The sequence below is a fragment of the Apteryx mantelli genome, chromosome 2 (genome assembly GCF_036417845.1).
Source record: "Apteryx mantelli isolate bAptMan1 chromosome 2, bAptMan1.hap1, whole genome shotgun sequence".
NCBI lineage: Eukaryota > Metazoa > Chordata > Aves > Apterygiformes > Apterygidae > Apteryx > Apteryx mantelli.
Window position 1 is genome coordinate 47,902,231 of NC_089979.1, and position 19,198 is coordinate 47,921,428.

At 39.8% G+C, this 19,198-nt stretch overlaps 1 protein-coding gene across 7 annotated transcripts in view; it reads left to right on the forward strand.

Annotated features, from left to right (window-relative positions):
* The window catches only part of RALYL (RALY RNA binding protein like), a 387,048-nt gene that overhangs the window by 302,413 nt on the left and 65,437 nt on the right, over positions 1–19,198 (forward strand). For all 7 annotated transcript variants that reach the window (XM_067290597.1, XM_067290596.1, XM_067290601.1 and 4 more), the window contains one exon: positions 10,074–10,149. In XM_067290597.1, coding sequence (XP_067146698.1) covers positions 10,074–10,149 — 76 coding nt within the window. The remainder of the gene's footprint in view (positions 1–10,073; positions 10,150–19,198) is intronic.

Here is a 19,198-nt window from a genome sequence, read left to right on the forward strand (position 1 = left end):
AGAGCTTTTCTCTTATTGAAAAATACAATTTTTGTTCAAAGAAACACCGGTATGATATATTAGTAATAATAACAGAATGAATGAATATTTATGTAGCTAGCAAGGCTATTCGGAATTGTGGTGTGATTTCCAGTACTAACAAAATCAGTATAGGAGGAAAGATAAAACATCATGTATTAGGGCTTAAGCTAATCCTGAATTAGGAAGAGAAATCCATTTTAGGAAGAAAATCATGTTGGGCTGATAAGAGAATGAAGGGAAAATAATCTTATATGTACCTAGTTTGAGGTTCTTTGGCCTCCTTTGGAAGCATATGGGGCAGCTGAAGACAGAAAACTGGAGTAGATGAACCGTCAGTCTGACAAGATATTGTATTTCCTCTATTTCTATCAGCTATTTTTATATTTTTTGTTTGTAGAAATGCCAAAGAACTTCAATGAAACAACACTGTATATCGCTCATTTTGAAGCTTGTCTGTATTTCCAGTTATTTTACATCCTGCTTTTGCAATAAGCTACTATGCTGTTGTAGTTTGGTTGTCAATATAAATTTAATCCACTGGACAATTGCATGCATTGACAAGGACAGAGAATTAGTACATGGCTAGAACCTAAATCTTATTTATACAGAAATACAGGTTTGGTGTATCATTTGTTTGTAAATCACCTCCACGATAATGTTTTCTCCTGTGCCAAATTTTGATGGAATTATCTGCTCTTCTGCTGTCATTTTATTCAACCTTGAACTGTTAAAAAAAAAAAACATAGATTTTAGATTAGTGAGTGTCAAAGGACATTTTCCTTTATAATACTGCTATATTGCTTTATAATACTGCTATATTGCTTTATAATACTAATATGGTGATAGTGTTAGAGAAGATGAAATATTTACAGTTATTACCTGAAAAAACTATGAGCTAATTCTGTGACAGTCCATCACATGTTTTACAATGGTTGTGTTACAAAGACAAAACTTGTTAGAACCCTAGTATGTGATATTTGGGATACAAATTTCCAAATAGCTGGTACTGAAAAAAATTACTTTATCTCAGATGAAATGCTTGACAAATATTATTAGATCGTAAAAGACAATACAATCCCAAAGTGTACTTGGAGCTTGGAAAAAAAAAAACAAAACTCTTCTGTAGAGTCTCTAATCTAGATAAGCGTAGATCGTGAAGATTATGGGCAAAAAGAGAGTATATAGAAAGGAGAATTGAACTGCTGAAAGTAGTTAAAAATCCTCACAACTTGGTTGCTTTATTTGTTGCAGAGGGGAGTTGTTGATAATTTTTGGCAAAATATATTCTGGGAAAATATTTTTTTTTGTGTTTGCATTAATAAAGTCAATCATCTGAAAGAAAAACAGTGAGAAAGACAAAGGAGTTGGGGCAAAAAGAATAGTGAACTCTTCTATACTCTACAGATTTCAGCTCATAAAAAGCTAATGCTTGGAGCATGAAGCTAACTTTAGTAAAATGAAAGGTTATGGGGCAGGAAATCAAGTATCCCACTATTAGAAGAAGGAAAAAAAAAAACATATTTTGAGGAAGTAGAAAAAGATGACTAAGGTTCAGAGCATGTTCCCTAGCATAAATCATGTTGAAATCTGAAAGAGTTAGAATGAGGGAGTTTCATACTGTATCCCCACTATACTTTTTAAAATCACTGCTTGAGGCTAATTGCAATGCTGAGAAACTCAGACATCTAGTCAACATTAAGCTTTGTCTGAGTCTCATGGTAATAACTGTCTTTGGTTACCAAAGAAAGCAGCCCTGAGTTTGTTGGCTGCTGCCCTGTAATGACTATGCTTGATATGAAAGAAGACAGGTGCTCTATTTTCTTTTTGTAAACAACATCTTTATTGTGATCAAGAAAAGGCAAAGAAAGAAAGATCCTCCTTGTGCACCTCACTGTCTGAGAAAAGCTGTACGTCAGGAACCAATTCTGTTTCTCATTAATGGGAGCCATGTGAAGTTACAGTGTAATGGGGGATTAGGATCATATGAAAGTCATCACATGCACTTTTTTGGGGGGGTGGGGGTGGGGCTGGCTAAACTTACATTAAAGTAGTCTTCCTGTTTTCCTGAAGGTAGCAAAAGTTCCTGATGTACTTTTCTATTGCTTTCCTATAGCCTTATGGCAATATTAATCCTCCACACATACAGAAGTAGCCAGTTTATGTGTTGAAAAAGTTAATGGTAGGTGGAAATCTCTGGGCAATGGAGCATTTTAAAACTTGTTTGGAGGTAAAGGACCTTCTTATAGGAAGAAAATTACACTTTCCTGCTTCTATAGTCTAGCTCTGGTGGGGCTAAGTGCCTGTATGACAGTCAGCTTCATGGTTGACATGGCCTTGTTTCCAAAAGTGGCTAAAACCCCCTTCAAGATGAGTTTCCAGAGTTAACACCCAAACTCCTGCAGCTCTTACAGCTGGTTTGCAGATAACTGGCTACGGCCCCTGTCAGCTAAGTCTGAATCTCTTGCAACTGCATAACACCAGCGCAGATCTTCCACTAGAAGAGCCACAAGCTAGGGACTAAGGAGGAGGAGGGAGAGGAAGAGGAGGAGGGAAGGGTTGCCACCAACTGGGCATCATTCCCCAAAAAATGAATTCCCAAAGGAACCACTTTATAAGGCATGTCCTGTTCTCTGTGGTGTCCCTTCCCCTGCAGCCTGGTATTCCAGCCTTCCCTGCAGTGCGCTTCGTGCCCCATCACAGGACTTGATATGCAGGAAAAACACTGGGAGACAAGCAGTTTGAGAGGTCTTGGCCACAGCCTCTGCAATCTCAGCAAAGTTCGTGGGGAGTCTTCAAGAGGCCACAAAATTAGCCTTCTCCCCTTCACTAGACAGGAGGAGTGCTGCTCCCTCTGCATGATGCAGACCGCAGCTGGTTGCACACCCAACAAGGCAAGGAAAGTCTGCCCGGTGACTGTGCTGTTACAGAGATCACAGAATCACAGAATCACAGAATCACTGAGGTTGGAAGGGACCTCTGGAGATCATCTAGTCCAACCCCCCTGCTCAAGCAGGGTCACCTAGAGCACATTGCACAGGATTGCATCCAGGCGGCTTTTGAATATCTCCAGAGAAGGAGACTCCACCACCTCTCGGGGCAACCTGTTCCAGTGCTCTGTCACCCTCACAGTGAAAAAGTTTTTCCTCATGTTAAGATGGAAGTGTCTGTGTTTCAGTTTGTGCCCATTGCCTCGCGTCCTGTCGCTCGGCACCACTGAAAAGAGTCTGGCCCCATCCTCTCGACACCCTCCCTTCAGATACTTATACACATTGATAAGATCTCCTCTCAGCCTTCTCTTCTCCAAGCTAAACAGGCCAAGCTCTCTCAGCCTTTCCTCATAAGAGAGATGCTCCAGTCCCCTAATCATCTTTGTGGCCCTTCGCTGGACTTGCTCCAGTAGTGCCACATCCCTCTTGTACTGGGGAGCCCAGAACTGGACGCAGTACTCCAGATGTGGCCTCACCAGGGCTGAGTAGAGGGGGAGAATCACTTCCCTCGACCTGCTGGCAACACTCTTTCTGATGCAGCCCAGGATACCATTGGCCTTCTTGGCCACAAGGGCACATTGCTGCCTCATACTTAACTTGGTGTCCACCAGCACTCCCAGGTCCTTCTCAGCAGAGCTGCTTTCCAGCAGGTCAACCCCCAACCTGTACTGCTGCATGGGGTTATTCCTCCCCAGGTGCAGGACCCTGCACTTCCCTTTGTTGAATTTCATGAGGTTCCTCTCTGCCCACCTCTCCAGCCTGTCCAAGTCTCTTTGAATGGCAGCACAGCCCTCTGGCGTATCGGCCACTCCTCCCAGTTTTGTATCATCAGCAAACTTGCTGAGTGTGCACTCTGTGCCTTCATCCAGGTCATTGATGAAGAAGTTGAACAAGACTGGACCCAGTACTGACCCCTGGGGGACACCGCTAGCTACAGGCCTCCAACTAGACTCTGTACCACTGATCACAACTCTCTGAGCTCTGCCATTCAGCCAGTTCTCAATCCACCTCACTGTCCACTCATCTAACCCACACTTCCTGAGCTTGTCTATGAGGATGCTATGGGAGACAGTGTCAAAAGCCTTGCTGAAGTCTAGGTAGACAACATCCACTGCTCTCCCCTCATCTACCCAGCCAGTCATTCCATCATAGAAGGCTATCAGATTGGTTAGGCATGATTTCCCCTTGGTGAAGCCATGCTGACTACTCCTGATCACCTTCTTTTCCTCCACATGCGTGGAGATGGCTTCCAGGATGAGCTGCTCCATCACCTTTCCAGGGATGGAGGTGAGGCTGACTGGCCTGTAGTTCCCTGGGTCCTCCTTCTTGCCCTTTTTGAAGACTGGGGTGACATTGGCTTTCTTCCAGTCCTCGGGCACCTCTCCTGTTCTCCATGACCTTTCAAAGATGATGGAGAGTGGCTTAGCAATAACATCCGCCATCTCCCTCAGCACTCGTGGGTGCATCCCATCAGGGCCCATGGATTTGTGGGTGTCAAGTTTGCTTAAATGATCTCTAACCCACTCCTCCTCCACCAAGGGAAAGTCTTCCTCTCTCCAGACTTTCTCTCTTGCCTCCAGGGTCTGGGGCTCCTGAGGGCTGGCCTGAGCAGTAAAGACTGAAGCAAAGAAGGCATTCAGTAACTCTGCCTTCTCTGCATCCTTCGTCACCAGGGCACCCACCCCATTCAGCAAAGGGCCCACGTTTTCCCTAGTCTTCCTCTTGCTGCTGATGTATTTGAAGAAGCCCTTCTTGTTGTCCTTGACATCTCTAGCCAGATTTAATTCCAAACGGGCCTTAGCCTTCCTCGTCGCATCCCTGCATACTCTGACAACATTCCTATATTCCTCCCAAGTGGCCTGTCCCCCTTTCCACTTTCTGTATACTTCCTTCTTCTGGTTGAGTTTTGCCAGGAGCTCCTTGCTCATCCATGCAGGTCTCCTGCCTCCTTTGCTTGACTTCTTACTCATAGGGATGCACCGCTCTTGAGCCTGGAGGAAGTGATGTTTGAATATTAACCAACTCTCTTGAACACTCCTTCCTTCCAGGGTCCTCACCCATGGGATTCCTCCAAGTAGGTCCCTGAAGAGGACAAAGTTTGCTCTCCTGAAGTCCAGGGTTGCGATCCTACTTGGTGCCCTGCTGCCTCCTCGCAGGATCCTGAACTCTACCATCTCATGGTCACTGCAGCCAAGGCAGCCCCCAACCTTCACATCTTCCACCAGTCCTTCTTTGTTTGTTAGTACGAGGTCCAGCAGCACACCTCTCCTTGTTGAAATGATGAAGGGGAAGTGTAAGGATTACAGCATTCAGACAAAAATCAGGGAAGATAAATGCTCCATGTCAGCTGTAAAGCATGCCTACATTCGTTCCGCAGCTAAGGGAAAGAACGTTCTCTGCAGTACCCTGAAAAAGATGTTCTCATGCAAGAACTGTTTGTGAGGGGTGTATGCAGGGTCAGGATTTCCCCTTTTAGCTGTAGGCAGTATTCACACCAACACAGCTCTTTGGGGAACAGGAAGAGACTTTCAGATAATGCCTGACCCTTTTGTCACTGAATGGTGTTAAGAATGATAGCTTACATAATCCTGTAGCCTCATTTCACTGTAGCGGTAAAGAAGAGATGGTCGAACAAAGCAATTTCATATACTATTCAACAAGTGGCTCTTTCTGTATGAAGCATTAACAATAGCTGTCATCTCTGTGCAAAAAAAGGCTTCCAAATACTTCAGTGTAAAGAGAAAATCCAAATGCAGCTGAGAGCCCCACAAGTAAATTATTTTTAATACTATTACAGAAAAGCATGACGTGTGACCCAGACCTTCATTTAATATTTTACTAGCCATGAAAGTTAATTTGACTTTGTGTTCAATTTTCTGAGAATTTGCTTCTTTACAGCTGCACAATTTTGGCATAGAATTGAACAGAACTGAGAACTGCACTTTCTTCTCTGCTTTCTTCACATTTAAGTGCTAGTCATGGGGAAGAGGAGATGACGAGTAATTTATGTAACATAAGAAGAGAAAGGAAGCCTATGATGTAAAAAATGTCATATGACTTCATTAAAATTCCTTTTTATGCAGCAGGAAAGAGATTAATAGGACTGGTGGAGGGAAGAGTATAAAAGAAAGATAAATCAGCTTTAACTTTGCTGGTGATCCCTTATGCTCTATATAGCATGACTAGAGGCTTCTTTAAATTCTAAATTCTCTTGATCTTTCTCTTCTGTCCCACGTATTTTGGGTCATGTGAGGAAGAAGAAAATGTATTATTTTTTCCTATATCCACATTGATCTGCATATGGATTGTACATTCACTGTGTGAATACTTTCTATGTAAAATAATTTTAGTTACCATTTTGACACATTTCAGGCAGTTTATGCAATTGTGGCTTCTCACACTTCTGTTAAAGATTGGCCTAAAGCAGAGCTGGTCTGCACATGTACAACGAAACTCTTTTTTCATCCAAAAGGTGAAGTCAAGAAAATGTAAGTGTTTTCCAGGAAAGTCGCAGTTTCTGCAACCATTCAGAAGAAAGGGTGAGTGAGCATCTGAAGAAACCTTTCTTAGAAGATTAGCTGTTGAGGAGAGGATCAGCTGTTGAGCTACAGAGTACCTTAGAGTTTTCTTATGTCCATGTCTTGGTTTCCAGTCTTTCTGGCATGGATCCAGCACTCAGAGGTCATGACTGTAACAGTTAATTAAAGGTACCTGGAACTGTTCTCTTTCACTCAAAGCAGAGTGGTCACAGCTACAGTGCCAGTTAGCAATGGTGCCTAGCCCATGTCAATTCTCTACCTACATCTAGAAATAGCATGGGAGAGTACTTGTTGGCTGAGGTTAAAAGCCATACTAGGAACCATTCTAACTATTTAATACAATAGACAATTGAGTTCTTGTGCTTGGGAATGGCAGGGTTTAATTTTATAGTACAGGTGTAGCTTGGGGCCTGGGGCTGGAATTTGCAGCCAAAAGCCTAGTAGTCCCAGTTTTCATAGACTGACACAGTGACTGTCAAAGCTTCTAATTTATAGCAATTGTTTACTATGAACCAAAAGAGTTGGTATTGGTTTTAGTTTTTTTCTCCAATAAAATTTTTTAAAGCATCTGAAGGACAGATATACTGAGAAGTACTGAAATACCTCTAGTGTGTGGAGTCAACACTCTTCAGGTATCATTGCTGACATTTGCAAAGGTTATTTAAAGGCAACTGTACAATCGCATTCAGGCCCGGATTCTCAGATTGCTTAAGCAGCAAACCTTCAAGGCTGGCTGATAGAGCCTCTCTGAAAACAAGAGGTTCATGCACCTGAGTCTTCTTCGTAGTTAATATACTTCCTAGAGGACATAGACAGGCAGTGGGGTGAAAGGCTAATAGGAGAAATGTAGATCATGCTGATTTGAGTTGCTCTTTCAGACCAATTTATGTAGCCACTGAATACAATATGCGTTCTCTCTAAATGGTTTGCATATTCATTTTTTCTTTTAAAAAGTCAACGTTTTTTCCAATTAATTGCTAGGCACTTTTCGGTATAATTAGAAATAAAAACACCATGTTTAAAATTATATGTGATGTGTTGATGACACTTGAATGAAATCTAGTTCTCCTATCTTAACCACCTTTTCTGTATTAATATGAAGAGACAGTACTGAAGATGCTTTTTTTTTTTTTTTTTTTTAATACGGAAAGTAATCTGTTTTGATTCAGAAAGCACAGAAAGAGCCGACTGCTGTGTTACAATGTACTGTTGTTTGCCCATTCAGTTTTATATTCATAATCATACCTTAATATTTGGAATTTAAATGTTGAATTTATCTTAATGTTGAACTCTAAGTGAACATTTATAGTATATGATCAGAGAAAATAATTTGATAGTCCCTGTGCTGCTCCATTCCCCCATAGAAGCAATATGAATCTCTCTGTGCTTTGTCAAGTTGTCTAGTTCATATTCATGTGTAAGTGCAGTAGCTAATTTTACACCATAAGGAGTGATACCTCTCTGCACTGCTCGAAGTGGAATCATTAATGCAGGTAAATCTCCGTGCTGCAGCCAACAAATTTATCTGACATGCAGTTTATGACCTACTAGATGTAAATGTCTGCTGTGAAACTAATGATGGATGAAGCAAGAGAACAAGTTATCTCACAAGATTTCCAGTTGGGCTGGAAATAATCTATCCTGTGAAATGCTGACAAGTTCACTTCTAATCTTAGTTAGAAATTTGAGGTTGGAGTAGGTAGTGCTGAAAAATAGCGGGGTGAAAATCTGTTCTAACTTTTCAAACCATTTCCTACTTACATTCTTAACTTAGTACAAGGTGCTTAGGGAGTAGTAGTAGTAGAGTATTCAGTCAGTTTCTTATTAACAGAAAATCCCCATGTGCATGGCTTTACTAGGAAATATTTCCTGTGTTAAAGAGAAATTCTGGCTATTACTGTCTGTTAAATATAGTTCAGTGATTTCTGCTGGTACCTTCAGAGATTTATTTAAGTCTGAGGGAATCTTAACTGGTTCAGAACAGCTTTACAGCTGTGTTTTCTTACAGTGTTTTCTTACAGCCTTTCTGACAGTATTTGATTGAAGTAAAAAGAACACATAAAAAATGGGCCGTAGTTTTCTATACTGCTCATCTTTGAAAAAGCAGGTGTTGTAGACCTGCAAAAGTAGGTCTACAAGAATAAACATCAAGATAGCCTTGATCTCTCCCCAAAGGATGTGAAAAAGGTTTGGAAGTCCTTTAATGTTCATATGCCTAAGAATAGTGACCTGGGTTGAAACTCTGAAGGAGAAACAGGTGATAGACATGAGAAATATGTGAAGATGAATCCCACAGCCTCAGGTATTTCCCAAGAACAGATTATAAATTCTACTTTTCCTAAAATCTGACCTAGTTTTAACAGGAGATGGTGAAAGTCAATACAGTCAATGACCTTAAAACTGACATATTAAAATACTGTGGAAAGGTCTGTTGAAAAGGTCACGGGATAAAAATTTCATTCCAATTCTGTTATTTCCAGCAGCCAATGCAATTGAAGCACAGGTATTAGTATTCCTCAATGATTTTCAACAAATGCTTGACGCTTGCTTTGTTGGGTCAACATTAGCAGGATTTATATTCTTTTGAATAAGGGAATCATACATAAATATTTAACAACCATGAAACAGGAAGATTAATATATATTTAATGAAGCACTTGTTAAAATTAAGGGCAGGAAAGCATTTCAAGGGAGAATGAAAACTGTCTCCAATGTTCATCCAAGATAAAATAAGAAATATTAATATTTTATAGGAAACTATGATTTAAAAGTAATACAATTCTAAATTCTAAATTACAATACAATTCTAAAAGTAATATATTATAACAGAATGAACTACAATCAGATTTAATTCCAAACACTTTTTATGGAGAAAATTTCATCAATAAAATACATTCTATAAGAAACAGTTCTAATCAAAAAGTTTTCATTTCCAAGACATTTTGTAGTTTTAAGTAAATGTTTAAATTCAAAAATCAAATTTATACTGAAAACATGTTTAAAATAATTTTAAATGTTTGAAACATGGAATTTCCAATGGAAAAAAAATATTTTTCTGTCAGAAAATCTGAGGAAGATTTCAATGTTTCTCTTTATTAGAAAAGTTAGAAAAAAATCAGGTAGACTTTTTTCTTGGGTTGTGCAAAATAAATTTATCTAGTCAATAATATCAGTCTTTTACTGCAGCTTTTGATGTCAAGAATAGTTCAAATAAAAATGTCTGTGCCTAAAGCATCACTGTACTGGGCCTTTCTTCCTTATTCTACACAGACATTTACCTCACCTTTCCTTCCATTGCACTCTGTTTCAGGTTAAATATAGGTTTTACCAAGAATGTATGGTTCCTTGGAAAGTCTTGATCTCTAGGTGATTCAATGGCAAACAGGATATGTTATTCTCTCACAGTATTTTACACTGAAATAACGCTGCTGATTTTGTTGAACTTTATGCTTTTATATATTAGTGAAAACAAATTCACTTTAATTTAATAGACCTTTTGTTTATGAATATCAATTGTTTGCTTTCAGATATCAACATGGCAGGAGAACCAAAACCATACAGACCAAAACCTGGCAACAAGCGACCACTGTCAGCACTTTACAGGTAGGTGGGAATTCGTCTTAACTTTTATTGGGAAAATTATGTTAGCCTGAAATGTTTGTGTTCAAATATATCTACAAATGTCACTGCATTTCACATGAACTAGACAAACTGTGTCTTCCCCATTCATGGTTTGAGGTACATATGAAACATAATGGAGCCAGAGATCCTAAGCTCTTGTGCTCATCAAAACTTTTAGAACATGAGAAAACAACCAAAAATTGTAGTGTTTGATGCTATGTATATCTGTCAACTCATTCTAGACCAAAGTATTTTAACTTCCAGACGTTAAGACTGTCTCTAAGATGTCTGTCTTAGAAAACTAATGGACACCAACTAGTAACAGCCAAGCAAACAAAATTCCTGACTAACCCTTGGATACAATGGTCACAATATGCAAATAATGCCTCTTTTTTGGTTGGAAACAAACACCAAAACTTCTGCTTGCTGTTTAAAAAAAAGAAAAGAAAAAGAAAAAGAAAACTAGGATGTTTAAAGGATAACAGAGATATTCAGAATAATAAATAAAGCTAAATGCTGGCATCAGTGACAGTGATACTCCTTTAGGACGAAGTATCAGAACCTAATCACCTTATATTTGCAGAAGTTTTGCTCCAAGGACACTAATGTCACTGGAATTGTGCTTAGTGAATGGAAGGTTCTCTTAGACCAGACTCAAGTACTCAGTATAGAGTTTAAGCTTTAAATTTAAAAATCTGTTGCATTTAAATGATGTTTAAATTTGAATTATTTGATTACGCATGGCAATTTCATTTTCCCTCCAAACCTCTCTTTACTTTTTTTGTACTGAAAGTTGAATTGCAGGAGAAAAGAATCAGACTTTAGGCCCATATAAAGTACAGTGTTTAACAAACTTGAAATGAAGCATACAATAAAATTATAACTCTGTAATTTACTAAAACTACTGACAAAAAAGAGTGGTGATATGTGAAGTGCTCATTAATGTTTCCACTTCTGCAACTACAATCAATATATATTTTTTAATTGAGTGCTGTTTCAATTTAAAATCTTTATGATTTATTGCTTGACTGGTTCTTCCGAATTTGTATTTGTAGGATTTGGTGAAATAACTCATGATTTTAGAGCTACAAAACTAGTCGGAACTGGTTTCTCACTGATTTGCAATGAGAACCAACAAGACATGACTTCTTCTTCAGATGTCCAGGAGGGCATTAACAGTGTCTTTCTCTCACTCTCAGATGCCTTTTTTCATACAGCTTGTACAAATCTAAACTGCTACCTTTTTGTCAAAATGATTAAAGTTAGTGAAGCATTCCAAACTACTAAGGGGACTGGCAGACAGACACATACACATGTATTTTTGCTCACTGTACCTTACCTCTCTTAAAAACACAGCAGAGTTTATGTTCCATATCCTAATTCCAAGGAGTTAGGGCTGATTTCTACTGTGGCTTAAATGTGGACAAGCTGGCTCTGAGAAAGACAATTCAGCAGGGAAATAAGAGACACTTGAGCTGGACCTCTTTAAGCTAGGTCTGGTCTGAAAGCATCAGAGCCCAGTTTACCTGGGACATAATGCTGAGTTGAGCCACATGATGGTTCACAACATCAGCCTGAGCATCTCTACAGATTGCTCCTTTGAACATTGCCTGTTGTCAGCAGAGGATTTTGGTAAAATTTAGGAATTTGCTTCTAGTCCTCAACTGGAAGTTGAGCAGAACTGAGCAGAGGCTCAGTTATCTCCTATCCCCCCAAATTTTCCTGTCTGAATAGCTGCTTCAGTTTTCAAAGCTGAATCTTTCCAGTCCAATTCAGATATACTTTGTGTTCTCTTCTGACAGCGTTAAGCTTATGATGTCTCTTACACCAAGCTCTGTTGGGAGTGAGGGGCAGGTGGAGAAGATGTGATCTCTCCTTTTTTTTTCTTTTTTCTTTTTTTTTTTAACAAAATGACTTAATAATTCTTACCAAGAGAGGGTTTATAGATGGAATTCAAGGGTGACATCTCAGAATGAGACATCCATTTTAGACTGCATCTTAGATCGGAGCCTGGGTGCTATATATTAGTAATGGTAGGTGTTAGCATATAGTTCATGTATATTCAAGTGATAAGACTATTATTTTGGGAGCAGAGACCTCCTATTTCATCATTAGTCACAACTGCAAGCTTTTGAATTCTATAGGTGTTACCAGCAGCCATGGGATTACTGTCCCTATGTCAGAATTTCAAAAGATTTCTGAAGGTATTCTGTTGTTTTTGGCATTTATGTCTACTTCCACCCTGAGCTGTTGAATGTCTGCTCATATATGCTTGTTCTACATTCAAGAAAGAGAGAAGAGACTTGTTGAATCTTTCTGAATGAAGTTTAAAGATAAAAATATCTTAGTTGGTGTCCTGTTATGGATCTAGTGCAGACTATTTCCCTAGAAGATCATGAGAGGCTTTTTTTGAGCAACTAGCAGAAGCCTTCATCCAATGGTAATGGAAAACTTTCATTACCCAGTGTCTGCTAGCGTAATAATATGCCAGGAGATAGATGGCTCATAAAGTTCTTGGTGGTGTTGAGAATATTTTCAGAATTTCAGAATATAGAGAAAGTTAGGAGGGAAGTGGTTACTTTAGATTTGATCTTGACAAAGAGAAGCATAGGTTAAAAATTTAGTTATCACAAAACACTGACTATAGAAAAGGAAGGACTGAGAAGAGTAGGAAAAGGATAATGGATTTCAGAAAGGACAGACTTCAATGAGCTCAGAGGACTAGTAAGTAGGAGCTCTTGGGAAGAAATTTTAGGAAGAAAAGGTGTGCAAAAAGCCATGCATCTGCAGTGCTTAACATAAAACAAAATTCTCCTGAGATGGAAGGAGTAGAATAAAGGAATAGTGTGGCAGCATCAGATGGTTTTTTTTAGCAACCTGAAAAGTGAAAAGGGATTGCACAAAATGTGGAAACAAAACCACATGACTAAAGGTGAACAGCAGAATCATCTAATAGAAAATTACAAAGCCTGTCATATAAACATTATAAAAAAATAAAAATAAAGAAATGAGAGATTCTTTAAGTATCTTTAGAGTATGTTCCTGACTTTTTTATGATGCTGTTACTTAGCAGAAAAGAAAAACAAATAGTAGATGATGCAGAAAAGGCTTCTTTGCTTTAGTAAAAGATGTTAATTGTGATCAGATATTTAAGAAAATTAATTTTAACCAGAGGGTATGGAAATAGAAGAATGGGCAAACCGATATTTAAAGAAGTGAATTCAATGGAAATGGTGTGATGATATTCACCCTAGAGCATTTAATGAACTGGCTGAATTAGTGTATGGACTATTAGTGATTGTCTTCAAAAACTTATGGAGGTTACATAAGGTAGAAAAGCAGTGCATACGGGCAGGCATTGTATCTGTTTTTTAGGGAATAGAAGGAACAAGGAAATTATCAAGTCAGCTCAGCTTTGATTCTCAGAAAGATATTTGAACAAATTATTAAACAATAAATTTATAAACACCTAGAATATAATAAGGTGGTAAAAAATCCATCATAGAATTATTGGGAGCAAATGATGTTGAACCAATATAATTTCCTTCTCTGACAAGATGGATGGCTTAGGGGATAAAGAAGAAACACTAGATGTGATATACTGTCATTTTAACAATCTTTGACACTGGTCACATATGAGGTTTTCATAAGCATGCTCAGAAAATATGGCCAGAAGAAATTGTCTAAAGATAGGCATCCAACTGGTTGGTAAAGCAGTGAATGTGTAAAAATAGCATTAAGGACAACAACTGGTGTGTGTCAGTCTTTTCTGTTGCAGGTTTTTACAGAGTGTTTTAGGATATTTAAGACAGACATTTAAGAATCGTTTTTAGGTCAGCAAGCAGGAGTGCTGCACAGGGCTGCAGGTTCTGGGTGCGTGGTTTTATTTATTGTGAAGTGTTTGAGGGTTCAAACTAGTTCAGAGTACTCTGCCTCTCTGAAGATAAACTTGCATCACATTTATAGCTGGGTATGCACATGAATAATTACTACAGGGAAACTGATATTCAATGATGTGTTATACCAATGTAATTTGCTTATGTGTCTGAGTCATTAGAACCACTCCTGTCAGGAACGGTATAGGAATCCTGGGTCATGCCTCAGTTCAGGAAATCTATTCTCTTGTTTTCCCTTCTAGCTTTATAATCTGAGTGGAAACAACCTCATCTAATCTTACCTATGTGAAAGTTAACATGAGCCTAAAAGTTAGACAAACTTTTTTTTTTCTGGCAAGATGACACGTGTATATCATTTCTTCTTTGACTTGTATATAAACTCATCCACATATCCACACTCTTCCTTGTTCTCCAGTATATTATTCTACTTATACTTCTTCTTTTTACATCTTTTTGATGCTAGCGCTCCTGAAACTGTTCATAGAAAAGAGACCACAATTAAGAGTGAGAAATTAAAAGGCATCATGGAGCTAATGAAGTCATCAGAAGTTTTGCCATTCACTTCAATTGGACTAGAATTTACTTTTACATCTTCTTCTTCTTTGAAACAACACTTCCTTATTAGTATTTCTGTCTTCTACCTGAGAAAAGACTGATCTGATCATACAGTTTTTGGAGATATATGATCATCTGATTAGATAGGGAATGTTGCTGAAAGACAAGAAGCAATTTCTCCTATGATCAGAGACTAAGTCTTTTCAATGTAATTTAAATATGATTTAATACTCTAATTCCTACCAACTGATCTCCCTGATCACAGCCCTGAACTTCTGGAGAGCAGACTTTGTCCTGTTCAGAGATCTGCTTGTAAGAATCCCATGAGAAACAGTCCTAGAGAGAAGAGGGGGTCCATGAGAGCTCGACCTTGATTTTCAAGGATCATCTCCACCAAGCTCAAGAATGGTCCATCCTCATGAACAGGAAATCAAGCAAAAGTGTCAGGTGGCTTGTGTGGATGAACAAGGAGCTCCTGACAAAACTCAGTATAAAAATGAAGAATACAGGATGTGGAACAGGGACAGGTAACCTGGGACAGTGTCCAAGCAGGCAGGGACGGGGTTAGGAAAGCCAGAGACCATCTGGAGTTGAATCTGGTGAGGGAAATGAGGGGCAACAGGAATGGCTTCTAAAGTTACATCAGCAGCAAAAGGAAGACTAGGGAAGATGTGGGCCTGCTGCTGAATGGGGCAGGGAACCTAGTGACAAAGGACATGGAAAGTCATGGGACTCAATTCCTTCTTTGCCTCGGTCTTGACTCGTAAGAAAGGCCTTCAGTAACCCCAGGTCCCTGAAACCAGTAGGAGCTTCTGGAGCAAGGAAGACTTACCCTCAGTAAAGAAGGATCAGGTTAGGGAACACTTAAACCAGGCATACACAAGCCCCTAGGACCTGACAGAATGTGTCCATGAGCACTGAGGGAGCTGACCGATGTCATTGCAAGGCCACTCTTGATTATCTTTGAAAGGTCATGGCATTCAGGGAAAGTTTCTGAGGACTGCAGGAAAGCAAATGTCACTCCTGTCTTCAAGAGGGGGAAGAGGAAGGATCTGGGGAACTACAGGCTTGTCAGCCTCACTTCAATCCCTGGGAAGGTGATGGAGCACATAGTTCTGGATACCATTTCCAAATATATGAATGATAAGAAGGTGAGTAGGAGTCCTCATCATGGATTTACAAAGGGGAAATCATGCCTGGCCATCCCAATAGCCTCCTGAGATGAGATGACTGGCTTGGCATATGAGAGGAGAACAGTAGATGTTGTTTATCTTAACTTTAGCAAGGTTTCGACACTATCTCCAATAACATCCTCATAGACAAACTGATGAATTAGGGCTAGCTAAATGGACAGAGAGGTGGACTGAAAGATGGCTGAACTGCCAGGCTCAAAGGGTTGTGATCAGCAGCACAAAGTCCAGCTGGAGGCAAGTCACTAATAGTATGCCCCAGGGGTCAAAACTGGGACCAGTAATGTTTAACATCTTCATTAATGACCTAGATAATAGGACAAGAGGGCACCCTCAGCAAGTTTTCAGATGATGCAAAACTGGGAGGAGTGGTTGACAGACCACATGGTTGTCCTGCCATTCAGAGGGACCTCAACAGGCTGGAGCAAGATCCCTGGGAAAGCAGACATCGTCATGAAGTTCAACAAAGGGAAATGCAAAGTCCTCCTCTTCTGGGGAGGAACAACCCCATGCACCAATGCAATCTGGGAAGCCAACCAGCTTTGCCAAAAAGGACATTAGGGTGCTGGTGGACAGCAAGCTGAACATGAGGCAGCAATGTGCCCTTGAGGTAAGTAAGGCCAACAGCATCCTGGGCGATATTAGGCAGAGCGTTGCCAGCAGGTCAGGTGAGGTGATCTTTCCCCTCTACTCACCTCTGGTGAGACACATCTGGAGTGTTGTGTCCAGTCCTAGGCTCCCCAGTACAAGAAAGACATGGACCTACTGAAGTGAGTCCAAAAAGAGCCATAGAGATGATTAAGGAACTAGAACATCTGTCATACAAGGAGAAGCTGAGAGAGCTGGGACTGTTCAGGGTAAAAATTGCTCAGTGTAGGTCAAGAAATAAAAATGAATACTAGAGAAAGATCTGTGACTTCTGCGAAAAAATTTTTCAGCTAAAAAAATTTGATATATCCTTTGTGCTGCTATTTCTTTTAACTCTGCCTTATTGCAATTGTTACCACAAACATCACAGTTTATGAATTCATAGTCTATCTAACATATGGAGTTCAAGACCATGGCACACAAAAATGTATAGACCCCAATAAATTTTGCCTTCCCAAGAATATTGTGGTCAACCCTCTCTCCATTGTGACCAACAGTAGTTTACCATTGAATTTAGTGGCTGCAGAGGTTATTTTCCGCAGGTCAGGGTGCCTATTGGCCTTTATCCTCCTACCTTATCAAGAGATGAGGAGGAATCCCATACTTCCGCAAATCATTTAAAAACTAGGTGGTCTGTGTCCTTCCACAGGGAAAACAGCCTCTATGGGATGTGCTAAGGAGAACTTAGCAAACTCCTGGACAGCACTGTGGAACGTACTCTACTGCCAAAGAAGCTAAAAGGCTGTTCAGGGAAAGCAAATTCATTGAAGAAGAGAGTGCAAAAAATGGACTTGCTACTCCTTTGCAACTGAGAAGCCTGGCAATATATCTTTTTGCAAGGCTGTCTGTTACGGCTCCCCTGGAGCATATATGGAACTTTCCTTGAATTTTCTTGAGCAGGGCCAGGGGCGGCAGGTCTCTGAGCAGTGCTCCCCACACAACTGGTGCCTGTGAAGATGTTGGCAGTTGTGGCATTTTGGGATCAGATTCTTTGTAATAGTGCAAGAGATCTGTGTATGTATGAAAACATACTGTGTGAGGCACAAATAGGCGATGTTACAGGATTATGTGTAGTTTTAGAAAACATGCAAAACAGTTATTTAACTTAAAAACTTGAATCCGCTTCTGTGACTAACTGCTTTTCTGATGCTCTGCTCTGCATTAAGCATTTGAACGTAGCCAGCACAGAAACCCCTAACAGGAGAACTTCTGTGTTGGATTAGGCCTTAAAATACTTTGAGAACAAAAAATTTAGACTTTGCTTCAGAAAGCTGCTAAATACATTATTAACCTTAAGTATACTCACTGAACAAGAACTACAAATGTACTTAAGGTAGTGTCCAGGAATCTGTTTAAATCTAACATAACTGTTCTTTCCAGTAGCATTGCTCCTGTTTTGCTTTGTTGTTCAGTACGTGAGGGGAAACCTATATCCCAGAAGGTCCAAAATTGTTGTGAATTTCCTTTTTTTACACAATGCTTGTGCAGAAAACTAAAAGCCTGACAAATTTGCATCCTGAAATTATTTTACAGCTTGTTATTTGGGTCTAGCCTCAAGCAGAAGTTAATTTTAACGGCTAATCTTCATATTTTTGAAACACAAGGTGTAGATTAAAAGTGCTGACACAAATGTATTAAAGTAATGTTTGGGATCATTGTTGTGGTGAAATGAAGAATCACACTATCTCTTTTTAATTTACTGGTGTTTTGATCAGTGTTTCACTAAAACGGTTCTGTCAGCAGACGAAAGTTCATTTACTGTTCTTTTTCCTATAGATATGTGCCCCAACATAACACAGCAGAATCAGCTGCAAATAATTTGGTGGGCTGACATTCTGTTTCTCTACATCATAAACAAATTTTTAAACTATTTGTTGTTCATTTCAGTCCACCACCTTGTTTTATAAGGCATTAAATATATGGTCTAAAAGCTTTTTCTCACTTGTGGAGGTCTTTATTATGATTATTAAAATAGGACAGTGTTCTCATTAGTATAGTTCTTCACTGTGGAGGTTGCTTAGGGCTACATCCACACAGGTGAATGCATACACTCCAATGGAACAGAGCAGTCATGCACACACCACTCGTGTCTTGCCTTCTTTCAGGACAGACTGAGCAAGTCCAGTGCGTACAGCTGTGTGATGAACCACTAGAGGGGCATCTGGGATTCTTTCAGATTCCACGGTTAGTTGTACTGAACTCGAGAGATCATCATTTGTCAAGTGTGAGAATTTATTAGAGCTAAGAGGTTATAACAAAGCTAAACATATAGTAAAGCTGAAAATATAACAGAACTGAAAATATATATACATATCAGAGCTCTATAGTTAAATCACGGGTGCACGGTACAATGACCACTCACGTCCCTTATGGGCCACCCCTCCGGTATAATTTTCATGGATTCTCTAGCAAATGGGTGCACTGCACAGCAATCACTGTCGCCCCTTACAGGCCACCCTTCCCGTCTAATTTTCCCCAGTTTCCCCCAGTTTCTCCTCTCTTCTCTGTTGACATCGGGGCATCCCTGCTGATGGGTGGGTCCCCGGGTTTGCAGGCCAACTGATGGTGGATCCAAGCCCACACCGAACACGTGGCTTACTCTCTTTTACACTCAGCCAGAACAACGCCAGCCTACAATTACGTGAAAGCTGCCTAGCTCTAGTCAATAACAGCGTGCACATCAGCAGGTGACCTCATGCTCAGCCCGCAGAACTGCTCAGTGGATAGCAATGTGCCCATTAG